The 19,329-nt window shown below is 38.6% G+C and overlaps 1 protein-coding gene across 7 annotated transcripts in view; it reads left to right on the forward strand.

Annotated features, from left to right (window-relative positions):
• The window catches only part of PPP3CA (protein phosphatase 3 catalytic subunit alpha), a 288,298-nt gene that overhangs the window by 248,157 nt on the left and 20,812 nt on the right, over positions 1 to 19,329 (forward strand). For all 7 annotated transcript variants that reach the window (XM_074993513.1, XM_074993506.1, XM_074993507.1 and 4 more), the window contains exons 7-10: positions 2,585 to 2,662; positions 5,484 to 5,578; positions 11,515 to 11,640; positions 15,179 to 15,253. In XM_074993513.1, coding sequence (XP_074849614.1) covers positions 2,585 to 2,662; positions 5,484 to 5,578; positions 11,515 to 11,640; positions 15,179 to 15,253 — 374 coding nt within the window. The remainder of the gene's footprint in view (positions 1 to 2,584; positions 2,663 to 5,483; positions 5,579 to 11,514; positions 11,641 to 15,178; positions 15,254 to 19,329) is intronic.

Below are 19,329 nucleotides of genomic sequence, written 5' to 3' on the forward strand. Positions count from 1 at the left end.
TTCACTCCTGGCAGAGCTCCAGGAAGGTCTGTCGGCACATGCGGAAGTTCCGCAGCCACATGTCATTGTCCCACTCCTCCATGACCAGCTGCTCCCACCACTCAGAGCTGGTGGGGTAGCTCCAGAGGCAGCGGAACACCCAGCGGAGGAGGAACAGGGGACCCCAGTCATCAGGGGAATCCCCATCTGCCCCCGGGGAGGGTCCCCCTGCCAGGAGCTGCTGGGCGGCCTCCCATGCAGCACCTAGCAGGGTGCTTGCTCCCTGGGTGACAACCTTGAAGGCTTCCAGGTGCTGCTGCTGCTGGGGGTCCATGGCTGCTGTGTGTGAGTCTGCGAGGAGTGTGGCTAGTGCTCTGCAGACCTCGTGCTGTGCAGGCCGGGTGTGTCTGGGAAGGGCCCTTTAAAGGAGTGGCTTTCTGTTGCCCCGGAAGGGCTAGTCCAGCCTGTGACCCCATCCACAGGTTTTCCTGGCCCCTTATTTCGATGGGGAGCGCTTGTGTGTGTGGCACTCCACGTTTCCTTCCGGGAAGGCTCCTTTCAATGTTCCCCATTGCTATTTCGATGTTGAACATCGACAGTACCAGCCGCAGGAGACGTGTGGATGATACGTCTCGAAGTTGCCTATTTCGACGTTCTTACTTCGAAATAGGCTACTTTGACATAGTGTCCTAGTGTAGACGTAGCCTAAAAGAGCATAGAGGATAGTGAATCTCAGTTCCCTATACTTACCTGAAAGGAACCTTTTAAAACTAATTCTAATTCATAAACTAATGCACAGATGTCCCCTTAGAAATCCAAGGGTATGTTCTGGGTGTTTGGGGGCCATACACAGGATTCTTCATACATGAAAGACTGCGTCTATCCTACAGTTTTCTGCTAGCATAGCTGTCGGCAGGAAGAATTGGTATCCTGGATTGAAACAGCTGGATTTATACTAGTGAAAATATGCTCATTAGAGGGACAGCTTGTTTCATTGCAGTGTGATGTGGAATAAGTTTTATACTACTGAAAACATGGCATTACTGGCATAGTCTGCATCCACATCAAGGTGCCAGAAGTCCAGTAAAGGCATCCTCTCATTCTCAATGGAGTTACGATGTGGGTCTCCATAGCATAAGACAGTATCCAAGGTTTATATTTTTAGTAGTAATAAGGTTTGAATTAAATGTTCATAGTTTAAAAAAAAAAGGGTAGCTTTTCACATCTAGTAAATGTGTACAGTCTGTGTATTTTTATTATGTCCTGACTGTTAATAAATCTCAGTGCCTCCATAAATGAAGGAACTGCTAGAACTGAGAGCTTTCAGGGAACAGAAAATGAGACAGAAATACAGAGCTGGGTTCGCTTTCTTCTGCTAAGGCAGATTTGTCCATGTGAAATTAGTAATGTGAAAAATATCAGTATAGTAGAAGTCCTATTGTTCTGTTTTAATGACCGTGTTTTCATCAGGGTGGTAGAAACAACCTGCTCAATTGTGAGGTCATGTGAAATATGTTTGACTCGCACAGTTTTTCAAATTTGCATGCACAATTCTAGACACTGAGGCTGTCTCTACACTACAAAAATAACTTTGAAGTTGCTTACACCAATGTGTAATGTCTAGGGCCGTATTGAACTGTAAAAGAGTGTAGAGGATAGTAAATCTCAGTTCCCTATACTTACCTTAAAGGGACCTTTTAAAATTAATTTTAATTCATAAACTAATTCACAGATGTCCTTGCAAATTCCTTTTAGAAATCCAAGAGTATGTCATGGGTGTTTGGGGACCATACAAAGGATTCTTCATACATGAGACTGTGCCTATCCTACAGATTTCTGCTAGCATATCTGTCAGCAGAAAGAAATGGGATCCTGGACTGAAACAGTACGCAACTTTGAAGCTGAGCATCTACATGCACCTTATTTGTAAGTTAAACTTTGAAGTAGGGCACTAGTCCATTCCCGGGAATGGGCTAAGGATTTCGAAGTTGGGCTGCCTACTTCAAAGTTAACTTCCAAGTAGGGGAAAACGTGTGTAGACTCTGCTGGCTACTTCAATGTAGTGCCTAACTTCAAAATTAGTTCCTAGTGTAGGTGCACCCTAAGAGAAGATGTAATTGAAATATCATTTGTTGGTGAAATTAAACTTAGAAGCAACTTCAGTTTGACTAACAGTCCACTTTCCTTCTTCTGCCTCTGTTTCTTTGTACACCACCACCATACATAGCTCTCTCTAAACAACTAATGCGTATAGTATTGAGTGGGCAAATTTTCTGTCGTAGACCATCCTTGTATTACATTTATCCTCCTCTGGATGCGTTGATGTTCTGAGTATAATAGAAGTGATTTTCTTTCTGACAGGTGGCTGTTGTTATATAATGAACTGCAGCTTTTCTGTGCTTTGCCTCCAGCCAGTTATGTAAAAAGTACAGCCTCCGGTGCTATCTCCAAAGTGGAACTGAAAAAACCTGCCCTCAGAGCAGAAGTTGATTCCATGAATGATGCATGTTTGATTATGCTTGATCAAATACAGTATTTCTGAATGTCAGATAAACACAATGCTTCTGATAATTCCATAACAGAAGCTTTTCTTTTACTCCAACAGTTACCCTGCTGTATGTGATTTTCTCCAGCACAATAACTTGTTATCTATACTCCGAGCCCATGAAGCCCAAGATGCAGGGTAAGTATGTGGGTATGTATGTGGTGGGAGAGAGAGGTTTCTTGCTTCATAAATTTAAAAAAAAAAATCATCTCCATTAGGTTTTATAGGATGTCCCTGAATCAGCAAGTAAAATAATCCTTTTTTTAGCAGTGATAAAGTTCGAAAACCCCCTTATTTTGTCACACTGGTGTTGATACTTAGCACTTACAGGCCTTTTAAAATATAAGCTAATGTACCATGAGACTAAAGCCTGAATATGCACATCTCAGGCATGTTCCCCAAAATGACCATTTAAATGTGGTTTTGTCAGCTTGTTGCTTTCTTGCAGTAACTTATTGAAAACCCAGCTGTATTTCACCAGTACAGGTTGAACCTCTCTCGTCTGCCCCCCTCACAGCCTGAGTGGTGCCGGGTGAGAGAATTTCCTGGACGATGGGATGTCAATATTGTTTAGCAGATTACCAACACTTCCACTGCTTACTGGGCTCTTAGAAACATGTAAAACATTTAGAGGTAAACTACAGTTAAAAACCAGCACAGAACTCTGAGAGCCAGGACTGGTGGCTGTAACTTTATGGACCGTGGGAAACTTGGTTGCACCCGTAACTGGTTGTCCAGTTAATTAAAATCATGCTGGATTATGGATGTTGCCATCTGAGAGAGTTCCAGATTAGAGAGGTTCATCCTATAGTAGTGAAAAGTGGAAGGTAATGAACTGCATATCAAGGAGACAAAGGACAACTATGTGAAAAATGACATTGGAAACGTGTTTTTCAGTGACAGCAACAACAATGTTTTGTTGGTTCTATAAAGAACAAGCCCTGGGATTAGAGTGTTTGATCTGTTACGCAACCATAGCTGAATTACAAGACAAACACATTTGGTCTTATTTCAAGAAGTGGAACATGGGACTTCAAATAAGGAATGCCCCTTTAAAGTAAGGGAAGGGTGATCGCTCTAGCCAGAAAGGAATAAAATGTATTGCAATTGCTGGCTAGCACCTTAGCTAAATTTACAACTGTAAATCATCTACAGCAATTCTGGCACTTTCTGATCAGTACAGCTCTGTGCTTCTGGGGTTTCCTGCAAAAGTTATTACAACAAAGCTCCTAATGTGCACAAAAATATCTGCAGACTTAGGGGCAGTGTTCTTTAATTAAAGCCCCAGTTTAAAAAAAAAAATCACTCTCTCGCTGCTAATTCACTGAACCACCTCCTCTGACCTGCCTGAAAGCGGTTCAAAAATGGTTGGCCTCATATACTTTTCTTCTGAGTCACAAGTAAAGACCAAACCTCTGAAGCCTCACCTATCACTAAATGCTACCTCATGCTGCCATAGCCTCCTAAACATCACGGTACACAGAGAGATGTGTCACGGTACTGGGACACACCAGAGCCTGGAAGTCAAGGCTGAGACAGAAGCTTCAGACTCTAGCATGGGCTGTTTAAAACTTAGAGGTGCCCCCTGAGAACAAGTGTTGTCATTTGATTAGGAAGAATACTCATTTTCAGGATATATCCCGGAACAACCTTTTGGCTACTGCTTATACTGGTGCAAAAAGTGGCTGAGACTAGCACAAGAAGCCTTCTCGCACCCTGTTACACACAGCCTACTCCATCACTTACCCTACTCCCAGCTACCTTGGAATAGTAAGCTGATCACCCTGACTGTTCCATTCTCACCTCTCCGCTAGGAGTCAGAGAGCTAATCTATCATAAAGCGTAATGCAACACTCGCACAATGGTGGGGTGGGGAGCGGTGAACCTTCCAAACTGAAATTCTGAAAAGCTGTTACAATGAATCAGCTTGATGCTCTTACATACTTTTGTGGACAGTTCCCAAGTTTTGCAGTTTCTTGTGGAATTCTTAGAAATTAATAGTGAACTGAAGTGCTGTATTTAGTATTACTTATACTTTGCTAGGGGGAAAATGCATTTCATTGGTTGCTTCCAAATCCTACAGGTGTCCCATTCCATTACTGATGAATTAAATAACAGCCTGCTGGGTCAATATCCCTTGTGTCTGTACAAACCAGCAGGAACGGGTAATGAAATTAGCATTATTGTGTTAGTCCACGGACTGGACTAGGTTTGACATTCTGTTGTGAAGCTAAACTTTTTTCCATGGGGAAAACATATTTCTGGGGGTTACTGTTTTGCATGGTTTAAAATGGTATTATTTGTAATTTTGTGAATGTGCTTTATTCTTTATTAATACTTTAATACTGATTTTTGAGACATAACATTCAGTTTGGGGAGGTTACCATGGAAATGTATCTGTACCATGATGTTCCAATACATCTGAATTAGTTAATTTATTCTATCTTTTTAAGAATTCTTGTTATTCCTTTGCAAACTTTATTTTGAGAACAAGCTGCCAACGATAGATTGAGGGTGAAGACCTGATCAAGTTGAACTCAATAGCAAAACTTCAAATAATTCCGGAAGCCCAAGACTTCAATAGAAATGTGTAGGGCTTCTCGTTAGTATTTTCTTTACTACCACCCTTTTCATGGATGGGTTTCAGTGGTTAAGATCCAGCACAGAAGCATTGGTACAAAAACATGGAAGGTCACAATTTGCCCCATTTTAGTTTATCTCTGCTTAAAATCACAGTAATCCGAAGTATAGGCAAGTTCTAAACTTGTAGCAAATCCTTCATGCACAGCTTTAAAGATGATTTATTTCTGTTATTTCTTGTAACTTTACATGGTGAAATCATATGAAGTGACCTTTTGCTTTTCTTGGCCTGTGATTGTTCAGTCACATGTCATTCACTTAGAGCACTGTACAAATGATTAATAATGCTATTAATAATATAGCTTGTCATTTCCTTTAGGTATCGTATGTACAGGAAAAGCCAAACAACAGGCTTCCCTTCACTAATTACAATTTTTTCAGCACCAAACTATCTAGATGTATACAATAACAAAGGTAGGAGAGCTCTCTTCCTTCTGACAATACACAGCTGTAGCATTCTCTTCACACCAACGCTTTATGCAGTGTCCTGTTTTTTCATTCTTTGTGTTGATTCTCTGTATCCTTTTTCATTGCTCCATGCTTGTTTATTTTGTTGCACAATGTAAATTCAATTGAATGTGTATCGTGCACGTATGTGTACAGATGGCTATGTAATTTTTTTTGTCTTAGGATGCTTTTATATTTTGAGTATCTTTTATTAAATAAAATGCTGATTGGGAAATTAAACCGGAAACATTTCTAATAACTGAAAGAAGCACTTTCTAAAATCTTATGGTAGAGGGCTTCAGTATCTCAAGTTATTTTTAAAATAGCCACCTGACCCTTTGTTACTTTGCAAGCTTCATGGGCATAATATCACAAACTCAATCGTAATAAAATCTAGTTTCTTTTAGAGCTTAACATATCTAAGCCCTTATTTCATGTCTTGTTTTGTTCATCACTTTTACATGTAGTGGAAAGAGAGGAAAATATCTGTTAACAAGCCAGAGAGGCTGCTGCTTATATAATACACTAGCCACTTTATGAAGACACAATACAGTCTAAATAAAAGCAGATGCCTCTTACATCAAGTTACTACAACCGTCACTATGGTACTTAGTGACTGTAAGTTTCTCTAACGAGTTGCTGAAGAAAAAGCCATCCATTCCAACATCTCCTACTGCTTTTAAATCCAATATGCACAGCAGGATACTTTAATTTCTGCTGCCTGAGTTGGAATAAAACTAGTAGGCTATGGTAGGTGAAAGAAAATATGGGGACTATAAAGACCTCCATGTTTGCTTTTTCCTTACCATGTAATGAGGAGAGTTTTATTATAAACTACCATTTCCAATCTATTAACCCATTACAAGGTGTTCAGTTTTCCTAAAGTGTCAGACAGAGTTTTCCGCTGTCACCTACAGAGAAGGTATTTGGTATAAAATAGGCAAAACAGTTTTCAGCACTAGTAGGATTTTAATGGGTTATTGTATAAAACTTACAAGCACTTTAAAAAAAAACTATTATGTAAATGCTTTACTGTATGCGAGGGAGGAAATTGATTCAGTGCTAGAAGCTAGATATAACATTTTAGTACAATACAAATGCATGTTAACTTGCAAACAAAACTAATAAAGCTACAGTACCAGCTACAATAGTTATTTATGCAGAAACTAAACCATGTAAGAAATATACTTTAGCAAATATATTTTGATTCCTAACCACACAGATCTGCACAAGGCATGTAGGAATTGCAAGAACAGTAATGACAATGCAAGGTAGTTTTGCAGCATCAGCAATTCAAAGAACATCAAAGTGGTGTTTGTGGAAGGAGGGGTTTCTGATGAAGTTAAACCAGTAGTTAGCAGATCCATAGTAGTAAAATAAGTTGGACCAGCATTTCAGGTTTGCCTGTAACTGTGTTTCTTAAGTGTTAGTTTCTTAAAGTGTTAGTATGACAAATACAGAGGTTTGCTGTTCGGGCTTTTGTTGCTATGGCAAGCATTTGACACTCAAGAATGCTGATAAAATAACACTTATCTGAATTTTAAATCCCCAAATGTTAAGGGATGAACAGAAGAAGTGCCCCTCTGTCATCAGTCTCAGAAATCAGTCATCTTACTTGTCCCATATTCCTGGGCATGACAGATTTGTGTATCAGATAAAGTTACCCAATCTTCTGACGCCTTTCTGAGCAAGGACCATTATGTGCAACTACTGTTGTGAATTCTGGGAAGTTCTGATTATCTACAATTGCTGTTGATATTCAGGTGCTCAGTTCCTCACCATATTTGATCCATCTGAACTAAAGTAAGATTAGCAATGACTGAAGATCTGCTCCAGTATACCAGAGAATCATTCCTGATCATGTTGCTTTTAGGCTGACCCTAAATGTCGTCTTAGTGATTTTTGTTAGTTTTTTTTTTTCCCCCTAAGATCTTTCTTTGGGTAAGGCATCCCAAGTGTGTTACAGAAAATTTTTCACAATGCGTTACTTGTGTACCTCAGTCTTGACTGCAACCTATTGCTGCCTCTCTCCAGAGATTTCCACAACAGTCATCAGCCCAATGACAATGTTAATATGTTAAAATCAATAGGAATTAATTTTCTGAGCGATTGTAGCAAATGCTATACTAAAATCAGGATGTAAATCATTTTGTTCAGTAGTTGTTTGTCTTTCAAGAAAAATATTTCTCTGATTACCAAGAGTTGTTCTTCAGGGGTAAAATACTGGTCCCTTTGAAGTCCTTGGAAAGTTTTCCATTGACTCCAATAGGGCTAGGATTTCATTCCCTCTAAACCTGTCCTTGTTACAGATCATGTTTTTCTTCTCAATTCGACAAAAAGTCCAAAACAATGTACTGAAGCAATTTCTGCAGGTGAATACAGATTTCATTTTTTACAAAATGGAAATAAAGATCTTGAGGTACATGTTATACATTGTACTTTATTAGCAGTTGATGTTTCACAAACTAGTGACGTTAATAATGTTACACAATTTGGAACTGCATATGATTAAATTATATAAGATATGATAAAATATTTCTTTGTAAATCTTTGTTGCTTAGGATAGTGACTTCTGAAATATATTAGAATTCAGAGGGCTATTTATAAAACTATGTTTTATAGTAGGACAGGCTGAATATCTTATTTCAGGAAACAAAATACACATTGCAGGGTTAAAACCCTTCTAGGGTTAAAAACATCAGGTAAAGTTGAAGGTGAAGTACGTTGTTCCCGACATAATTGCAATTCTGCTTCTCTGCAAAGCACTGCAGAATATCATCTTATAAACTGTAGTATGAGTTATAAGAATACACCAGCTCTTATTTGCTGCATCTACGCTAGCAAGCTACTTTGAAAGAGTTTTGAAAGAGTCTCCTTCTTTCCCAAAGATTCTACATACACACAGTGTTGTTTTGAAGGTAAATTGAAAGAACGAAGCTCTCCGCTCCTGTTTCAGGAAGAACTCCTTCTTTGGTGTGTAGGCACTGTGCTGGGACCTTTTTTCAAAAGAGCAGTCCTCATGGTGCCAGATTTTTTGATCCCTGGCGTGTTCTTTCAAAAGAGCAGGGGGCTGTGTGGACGCTCTTTCAAAAGAGCACATCACTGCTTTTTTGTGTGTGGTTGCACTCTTTTGGAAGAGGTTCTTTTGGAAGACATCTTAGGGAAGGGCTTCTTTTGAGAGATCTCTAGTGCAGATGTAGCCATTGAGATTACATTATAAGTCATCTTGTTTGGTTGCTGAACACAAACAAGCTAAATGTTTTCTCTATCACATTTATAAATTGAAACATAAAATTACAAATTCAGAGAAGCGTGTGACATCATGAAACTCCTGTGAGGTGTTTTATTCTTTTGTAAATGTGATGCTACACAAAGGAATGTTTGTACTTTATTTTATATAGATCCATTATACAGTGTGTTTCTCCTCTGTTGTTCAACTGATTTAGGAATGGTTTTAGGAAACTTGAGTACCCTTTAATCAGCAGGACAAGTTTGAAGTGAAGTGTTGATTGTCATATAGTTAATCCATATGTAGGTGCAGTTGTTCAAATAGATGCATTATTGATGTGGTGAAAATAAGAGTACCTTTTAAATGATCTCAAACTCAATTATTAATTTATTTCATTTTTAAAAAAAGAGCCCTAAAAGGCTTTTATGTTTTGGCTAATGTTTCTGCTACTGTCTTGCTAAGGAATCAGATTTGGTTTTTTTGAGACTGCTTCCTAAAGTCACTTATAAAAAGCTTTAACTTTCTGAATTTGTAATAGTTTTCTTCATGAATGGAAAAAAAGTGGGGGAGGGAAACTCCCTAAATTTACTAAAATGATTGAAAGTACTAATGCGTTAAGTACGTGTTCAAATAATGAAAAATGCCTTTCTTCATTTGGCTGCAACAGCACCCTTGGTTCATTCTTGTTGCACAGAAAGTAATTTAATGCATGCAATTCCCTGTATGAAGAAAATGACTTCATTTCTTTTTGATGACATCAGGCCAAACATGAAGGACACTTAAGCAGTGTCTACACAACAGTGGTCACCTGAAAGGCGATCTTCTGGAAGATTGCGTCTACACACACAAAAGCTGATCAAAAGAGCCATCTGCTCTTTCAAAAGAGTGTCCACGCAGCCTCCACTCTTTTGAAGGAAAGGGACAGGGATCGAAAAATGCAACACTTGAGGACAGCTCTTTTGAGAGAAGGGCCCCCAGAATGTCTACACACGCTTTGTTCTGAAAGACATTTTTGGAAAAAGGCACTCTTCCTGATCTCGGAGCGGAAGATGGCTTCCAGAAAAAGAGCCATGTGTGTTCAATTTCTGATCAAAAGAGCATATTTCGTGTGTAGACGCTCCGCATGCTCTTTCGGAAGAGGGACTGATTTTCTGGAAGGACTTGCTCGTGTAGATGCACCCCTAGTAAAGGGACTGACATGAACTGTCCCATTTCTATTGAAGTCAGGCAAAGAGTACTTAGTCACCTCGTTTTACTGGGAAACAGAGTAGCCAGTGGTGTGACTCTGGAATGCCCAGGAGTCCAACATGAATGATTAAATAGAGATTGTTTGATCTGGTGCAGGAGGTAACATAATTTATGTTAACTGTCTTGTATACCCTGCGAGATTGCGCACCTGAATATCCTGGGCCAACCTGGTGCCATGATGGTTGGCACAAAATGAAGGGATTGAGAGACAGGAGTTATTTTTAATACATCTGAAGGTTGTCACATAGCCCCATGGTAACAATATGGATTTAAGGCTGTTGTGGTTTTCTGAGGAAATAAAAGTTAGAATTTATTAAATAAGCACTATGGCATCTGTTTTATAAAGAGCAGGTGTGGGAAAGATGTGAACAGAGGGATGGAGAATTATTTCTCACTTCCACAGGGTATTTTGTTAGAAGTAATCTTAAGCATCATTGAGATTTAATATAGTCATCAATGTTTTTCCCATGCAACTACCAGTATAAAATGTTGTATCACCAGATTAATAATTGTTGCTGACATTGCACTTATGCCACTGAAATGACATTACATACACCTTGGAAGTGCAGAACTGTTAGCAGAACAGACTGAAGTAATGAAGTCTTAACCACTTTAACCACAAGCAGTAAGCATCATAAGTAGAATTATGTTTATAAATATGCTTAAATACTAGTATATAATAGATAAACTTTAATTGTATAAAGGGTCTTTTAGTTGTCTTTTAAAGACAAAGTGATCCTTATTTTCTTCATAAATTCAATTTTAAATAACCCTTATTTTACATACGTACCATCAGAATGGGCCAGCACCACCATTGTGATGACTGGGGACTCCAATAATATGTAGTATCTTAGTACCAAAGGCTATGTTTACACTGCAGAGCTATTTCGGGATACTGAGGCATCCTGCGGTAGTAATTCCACGTTTAGGAAATGTGCCTGGTATTTTGAAATATTTTTGAAATATGTGGTGCGGCATCCCTCTACTCTTTGTTGTGGGAGGAGTAAGAGATGCCTCAAAATAGCCCAGTATTTTGCAATTTCCTGAAATAGCCTATTTTGAAATTGACTCAAAATAGGATATGCAATTTGTGTACTGCAAATTGCGTATCTTATTTTGAGTTAAGCGCACAGTGTAAACAGAGCTACATAGAATAAAAGTTTAATCTGTGTTCCCTAAACTTAATTAATCAGAGCTTGTGTCTCATTGAGTCATGCAAATAATAACTAAGGTTTTATATATTGGCCATTTCAAAGGTAACTTTTCCTCCACAAGCACAGAAACACTTAGCTTTTATATTTCAATGGAGTCCTTCATTTCATACACTGTGACATTTATAGATCTAAAGTTTTATCACTGTTATTGACTTCTCATAGGGCTTGTCACACATGCAGTTAATGTTTCTTTTTTCTTCCCTTTCTCTTAGCTGCAGTATTGAAGTATGAGAACAATGTTATGAATATCAGACAGTTCAACTGCTCCCCTCATCCATACTGGCTTCCAAATTTCATGGATGTATTTACCTGGTCCTTACCATTTGTTGGAGAAAAAGGTTGGTAACTTGCTGGCCTCATGGAAGCTACAACATGGAGTGGGATTTTGGGTTAGGGTCACCCAAGCTCTATTGTCATTAACACTTCCAGTGGGCTGGGTTGAATGGCTGCAGATAGCTTGGATGTTGATCAGAGGGGAGGCCATTTGTTGTTTTTTTTTTTGTTTGTTTGTTTTTTTGAGGGTGCAGTGATGAGGCTATATCTGAAGTAACATTTCAGAGAGTGTAGCCTTGGTCATTCCCATATTCTGCATCTTGTAGGATTTCCCCACCACCACACACACTTCCAGGTCATAGTAATAACAGCTGTGCCATGTTCAGAGCGCTCTGGAAATAGGTTAGCTTTTCTGTTGGAGATTAAACACATGGGCTCATATCCATTTATTTGCTGCTCTCTTTGGGTATTGCAAACCTGCCATTTGCTGGGTAGATAGGACCACACCAGCCATGGACTTCATCATCTGACTTATCTGTTGATTCAGTCGTGCGTTTGTCCCTAGTCAGCAACTCCATATAATTTCACGCTGAAATCCACTGTTCTCTTATCTTTCCCTTGGTTTGCTGGAGCACAGGGAACTCCCTGAAATGTATGACATCTTACTTAGCTATCCTAGCCCTGAAAGGGCTGTTACTTCTGTGTCTTACCATATTACAGAAGTACCATTGTTGGAGAATGACACGTGCAGCTACTTTGTGCCCACTCTAACCTATGACTGGTAAATGCCAAACTGGACTCAAACTCTTTGGTTCAAAACATGATACTTGTATATCATATCAGGATATTTAAAACTCAGCTGTTCATCTGACTAAAAAGTAGAGAGCTATGAAAGTTGCTTTGATCCTTACAGTGTAATACAAAGCTTAGCTGCAGCAGCAGTTACTGCCAGAAAGTTGCTGTAAACTCTTGCAAGCTGGTTAGAATAGTACAATTTTATCTTGATAAGCAACTGAAAATACAGCCCACTGTGGCTTTACTTACACTCGGAGTTTGGAAAGAGGTATCCGAAAGTTACTTGACTAAAAGTGCAGGTGCTTTCAGTGCTTTCATTTCTGTATACTGGAGTCTGATGTGGCATGTGTGTGTGAACATGTGTGTCTACTTTTACTCATGTAGTTTTCCAGAGGGAACACTGATAACTTATACTTAAGTACATCCCCCCCAAAAGCAGCTGCACTTTTAGTCAAGGAACTTTCTCAGTTCTTTTTCCACCTCTGTGCTTACAGTCATGATCAGCTCACTTTTCAGTTCCTCATTTATACTTTAAACATGTGCTAATATGATTGTGTCATACAGATTTCCACTGGCGGAGGAAGTTCTGTAGTCCTGGCTGATGTCTTTCAGGCCTTTTAAAAGACATTCAAATGAATTCATTTTGTTAATTCATAAACATGGTCAATCCCCAAATCATTCTTTCAGCTTCACATCAGACTTCTGTTGCATATGCTGCACATGGTCCCCTAAAAAACTCCCTGGCTGCATCTACACCACAACGATCTGTTGACAGACGTTACTGTCAGAAGAGATTTTCTGGCCAAACTTCTGTGAATAGATCACATCCATACACAGAAGCAGATCGAAAAAGCATTCCTCTCTGTCTGAAGAACGTCCACTCTCAACAGAATGGCCAACCAGAAGCTCAGCAAACAGGGCTGCACAGTGAAACAGAAGCCATCTGTCTGTCAACAGAGGGCCTCCTGGAACATCTACACAGCTTTTGCCTCATTCCTCATCACGGAGAAGCAGAGCGATGTTGGCAGAAGTGCTGAGTTTTGCTGACAAAACACATCGTGTGCGTAGATGCACCTCACGTTTTGTCAACAAAACTCTCTAGTGTCGACATAGCCTCAGAGAATACATGGGAATATTTACAGAGATGTGAAAAGTACCCAAAGAAGTTTATTGAGTAAAACTACAGCTACTTTGGGTGGATTAATTAATTAAAAGTCAAAGAAGTCTCATGGAAAACTACTTGAGAAGAGGTACAAAAGTATCACATCTTGTTTATACTCAAGTATCCAGAAGTGAAAAGAAGCCACCCTTTGGGCATCCATGGATAGTTCTGGGTGCTCGAGTACAATCAAGACGAGGTATGCTTGAATTTTTACTCAAATAGTTTTCTAGAAGGACACTTGGACTTTTATTACACTTGCCTCAAAAGAAGCTGTACTTTTACTCAAGTAACTTTTGGGGTACTTTTTCCACCTCATAATATTTGTGGCAGGAGTACAGAATATGTTGTAATGATCCACCCTGAGCATCTGATCACAGGATTTCTCATTTTGTACCTGTTCTCTCCCAACATTCCACGTCCTATTCCCTGTTCAAGTCTGTAGTAATATTTCTGGTACTGTGACTGAAAATCTAGAATGGGTGTTAGAGGAATCTTGCAAAGCAAAGCTGTTGGAAATATATTTTTGTGCTCTACCCAGGGTTTGTGTGTGTTTGTTTGTTTTAAGTTTTAATAGACTTTTTCCCCTCAAAGACCTACCAAAGTAGGAAGCGGTGTATATTTACACAGTGTTAGTAACACCTGTTTTTGTCCATGTGAAGTGTTTCCTTAATACTTGATGAGAAAAATACCTGGCTAATATATGAACAGTATAGTTCTGTTCACCCTATTAATAGTCCAACCACTCTGAGTATCACAGAACAGAATTTTTAGCAACCACCTAATTTAAATCTCCAACTTTTTATAGCTAGTGCAAATCCTAGTAACATTTTAATGATACTTAATATTTCCTGGGGTGAGTTTTGGCTGTTTTTGCATTGTATACACTCTGATCGATCTTTTACTGCTATCTGGTTTGAAATAAGCTAAGAGTGGTTTAGGAACAGCTTGAGGCAGACTGCATGGTGTAGCTGTTACAAAATAAAGAAATTAAAAATACCACTCTCTCAGCAATAATGAAGTATCTACAGTGAACCCTGACCTCAGACACACTTTGAGTGTACATTAGCCATGGAACGTTAGGTTTTATTAAAATGAAATATTCCAAAACATTAATATGAACAGGAACATTTTCATGATCTATTTTATTAAGTTAGTATGGCTATCTTAGTCATTTATATAACCTACAGGTTTGGGGAATCTGAAGCTACAGCATCTTATCAAGTACTTGAAAAAGAATAAAACAGACCAGTCCAGTTTCATTGTCCATCAAGAGTAAAAAGACAAAACTAACATTCCATGACCAAGAAAAAAGTAACACAATGTTTTCAAATAATTTTGTTGAGTTGAAATGTAGCTGGAGACTCAGAGAGAACATGCATTTTTAAAAAAAATATAAGTGCCTTATTTTTGCGGTGTACCTTTTAGATTTGTCTGGCCTTTACCAGGAAACCATATCAACAACCTCTTATTAACTAATGGCGATCTTTGGACCCAGCTTTATATTACTACAAATCTAAAGTGCAAACGGTTTAAAAATTGGACAATGTACTCTGTTTACTTTTTCATTAACACTGTTATGCTACAGCCTGCTCACAGACTGACAAGGAAAACTCACCATTTGTCTTTCTCATTTGTTTTTCCACTAGTGACAGAGATGTTGGTAAATGTGCTGAACATCTGCTCAGATGATGAATTAGGGACAGAGGAAGATGGTTTTGATGGTAAGAATTTTCTGCCCTCCATTAAAATTAATTGTTTGTCCTTAAATTATTTGTAAGTCTTATTTACTAACATTAGGGATGGCATCCTGGTTTTCTGGATCTCAAGTAAGTTTTGTCATGGTGCTGAAAGTAACAGTTGTGTTAGACTTCAATAGGTTTGTGTAATGCATGGTTTGGAAAGAATATATGAAACGCCGCACCTTTGCTCACTTCCCACTCAAGCCAAAAGGGAAAGAGAATCATTTTATTTGTAGTTTCAAAGAAAGAAAATAATTTGACTTCTTTTCTGAAAACCAGCTTCTGCAGAATATAAGGGGCAAAGTAGAGCTATTGATTGCATTTTTAGCACAGCTACCCAATGATTCCAATGAAGATGCTTGCTTTAGAGTCAATGGCAGATATGGCCCAGAGTGACTTTCTGCTGTTTCTGGAATGCTACACACAACAAAATTGGAAGAATGACGAGCTGTCCTTTGGGTACTTGAGTCATTAGAAAACAATTTGAATATAGTTGTGTAATTGGCTTAAGGAGGTTGTTAACTGCTAAAAGGGACATGTTGCTGACCTGTTTTTCTGTATCGAAAAGAGGGACTTCTCTATTAGTGTGCCATAAGATTGATACTGTATGACGATGAGTGACCTCAGATCCCATTTAACAGTGTCCTGTGGGATTTGGTCCCATAGAAATAAGTTAACTTACTCATTATCCAGTGTGTCCTGTTAGAATTAGTGCATGGTAAGTGAATACTCACATTATGTTTGTAATTCCCCTAGAGCAGTCCTTGTCAACTGAACAAACCATACTGTGCTATTTTATCTTCAAACTAGTGCTCCAGGGTTCCTTGGTCTCTTAGGCATTAAAGAGAAAGAGGGGAAAACATTTAAAGTTAAGAGAAAGAAAGAAAAAAATCAGAACATGAAACATGAAAAATATATCCTTATAGAATATAACAAATAATTTGGGAATAGATTTGTGGAGAAGAGCAAAAAACGGAGAGAGGGTGAAAAGTTTATCAACAAATAAGGCTGAAACAAACATTTTATAAATTTTAACAGCTCAGATAAAATGACATCTTTTTTTTTTAAAGCTGCTCTTTTTCTTACCTAAAGAGAATATGGCACTATGGTCTACAATTCACAAACTGCAAAGGGAGAGAAATAAAATTAAGTTTTTCCCCTCTGTCTTCTGAAAATAGTTGTGCCATTGTAGTCGATGGAAATTCCACTTAGTGTACAGCTACACAACTGGTACTTCAGCAGTCATCCTTGAGGACCAGGTGGAGAGAGTGCTTCAGTTTAAACTGGTAATCAGTGAACAGAAGAAACATCAGTTTGAATATTTCATCTGATAGCTTTTGCTCGTGAGATTTAAATAGGCAGCTACTTTGCAGTTTAAACAGTGTGTGATATATGAAGACTACCGATATACTAAATATAAATATATTAGTGGGAGAACTGTGTTCTTATTCAGGAAAGCACAAATTTAAGTCCCACTATCTTCACCACCAAGACCAAACCATTTCAGGGTGGGAGTTTCAAAAAAACATGAACATTGGCCTAATTCTTCTTCTGTGAAGTCAGTGTTAGAAGTCCAGCAGACTTTAACAAGGCTAGAGTTAGATCAATGCTCAGAACTTTATGAACATTTTATCATAGATGTTTAAATGTCTCTCTGTAAAAATTGCAACTTTGTGGGGGTGGGGGAAAAGAGACCAAGATGATGGTCACAAGTACAGTGGAGTGACACCTCGGGCTTTACAACACAAGTACTTTTGTGACCTAGAATTCTACCATGCTTATAAAATGAATTCACCACAGATGTAAAAATACTCCGTGTTCACTGTTTCTTTTACATTACTTGTTGAGTGAGTGGGAATGCCAGGCATCTGTTTTTTTGCACAGAAAGATATCACACCAGCCTTCTTGTCTTAAGCTTTTTCACAGCAGCGTGGATGTCTAAGCAGGGAAAGGAAGCTGAAAGTCTTTTAATTTGTGGATAGATTCACTGAATTATTTTTTGCGTTCATATTAACTGTCCAAATCAGGAGAAATGAAATACTTCCCACTTCTATAGATTTCAAAGTTATCATGTCAATCTGTTGAGGGTTGTTCTTCCATCAAGATCCAGAAATATTAGAAAATATTGTTCTGTCCATAGTAAACACTGTCATACCCAGTAAATTTACAGGAACTAGGTATAGATTAGACTAAACACAGGTTAGCCCGTCTCTGTTTGACATCGTTATCCATTCAAAATTGTAAAATGCAAAGATGACCCTGATCTGGCTAGCTGCATGACTTGGGTATACTTTTATGACTGTGCAAAGCCCCAGTGAAGACACTAAAGATTATTTTTGTAGCTTTAAGGAGTTTGCCTATGTGGAATGGCATACAAGATCTGGACTTAAAAGTGCATTTTTGTGTCATTTGTTTATTATTTTTATTTAATAACGACTTCACAATGGATTCTGAATTATTTTTACTGCTTTGTGACATGTCCTTAAGTCTAAAATATTTGGAGTTCCATCACTAGGAAAGGATGTACCCTATCTTCTGGGGGACAATATGAAGAGCGTTTTCCCTCCATTTGTGTCCTTGGTGTAAGCTGATAGTTACTTTAGACGTTTGTCAGTGACTACACTTTTGTAGGATCTTTGTCTTTATTCACCTATAATGTGCCTGAATATGCTCTGTTTGTCCCTTCTATATGGTGGTCTTCAGCCTCGTAAAAGGATTGTACATTGGAAAAGAATGCCTGGTCATTAAAATATCACATGCATTTGGGTGTACTGAACGGTTTTCTTTAACATCACTACTTCAGAATTCTTTTGCACCATGTGTAGTTTCCAGAGCCTACCACTCTCATATTTCCAGGGCTTCATACTGGTATTGTTGCCCTCCATTTGGTCTATTCAAGCTCTGTCCCTGGTTCCCATGTATTTGAAATGAGAGCCACAGAGTCTGCACGTAGTTTTTTCTTCACATTTCTTTGCTGACTTTCATTAATCTGCATTGAGAGCCAAAATGACAGAGAAGCATTGAGGAGGAGGGAAGGAGAATGATGTACCATAATATTTGAGCGAAGCATCTACTAGTTCGTTCTTACCTTCTGCCTCTCTCAGATCACCACCCTATTCTGACACTAAAGCACCACACCCACACTGCATGGTGTTGTGAGTCACCAACAGTGACCTGGTCACGCATGTTCCAGTCTGCCGTCAGATTATGTTGACAAGAAGTAATGCACATGAATTTAGTTTACCTTTATCCGGTCCTGATCCCCATTCACTTTAGACAGTCCCTCCTAATGTTGGGGGAGGGTCTAAATAACCTTTTTAATGCCCTTCCAAAGTGCTTGTGTTCCCTAGTTGGTTGCAGTAGCTTTTTTAGGTTTATCTGCTTCAGAGAGACAGGAAAGTTAAATCTATAATGCAAAATATATAGAAGAGCAAATGGACCATTTTCTCTTGCCATCTTTTTACTTTTCTTTTCTGCTTTACATGGTAGTTGTTGGTATGTAACCTGTTACATCAAAGTATGTCTTGGGTAATTGTTAACTAGTGTTTTGTATGGTTTGCACATCATACACATCACCGAGCAATGGGATTACTTCTGACTATATCTAGAGGACCATTGTATTTTAACGAGCAGCATTTCTGACCTAAAGTATTTGATTGAAATAATTAAAAACGGTATGAGCTACTAATTAAAAGGATCCAATGATATAATAGACAAACTTGACACAAAAGTACTGCTTGCTTTGTATGCTGAATTCTCATGATCTGGCACAAAGAGGTTTCTTAATTACCTGGCTTAATTTTCATGTCACAAAGCACCTTCAATATTACAGCTCAGGTTTAAAGCCCTGCCATGAAAAGCAGCAGTACCAATTTAAAGTGCTGTATTTAGTCATCAGTTGGGAGTAGTGGGGTTTGGTGACTAAAGCAGTGTACTTCAGGGCTAAGCTGAGTTATTATGTGAAATGTGTGGTGATCAAACTTCCATTCCATGTGGACAGTAGTCTATGAAACATTCCCACTAGACACTAATCAGGACGCTGATTGCTGACAGCTCAG

The sequence above is a fragment of the Carettochelys insculpta genome, chromosome 4, assembly GCF_033958435.1.
Source record: "Carettochelys insculpta isolate YL-2023 chromosome 4, ASM3395843v1, whole genome shotgun sequence".
NCBI lineage: Eukaryota > Metazoa > Chordata > Testudines > Carettochelyidae > Carettochelys > Carettochelys insculpta.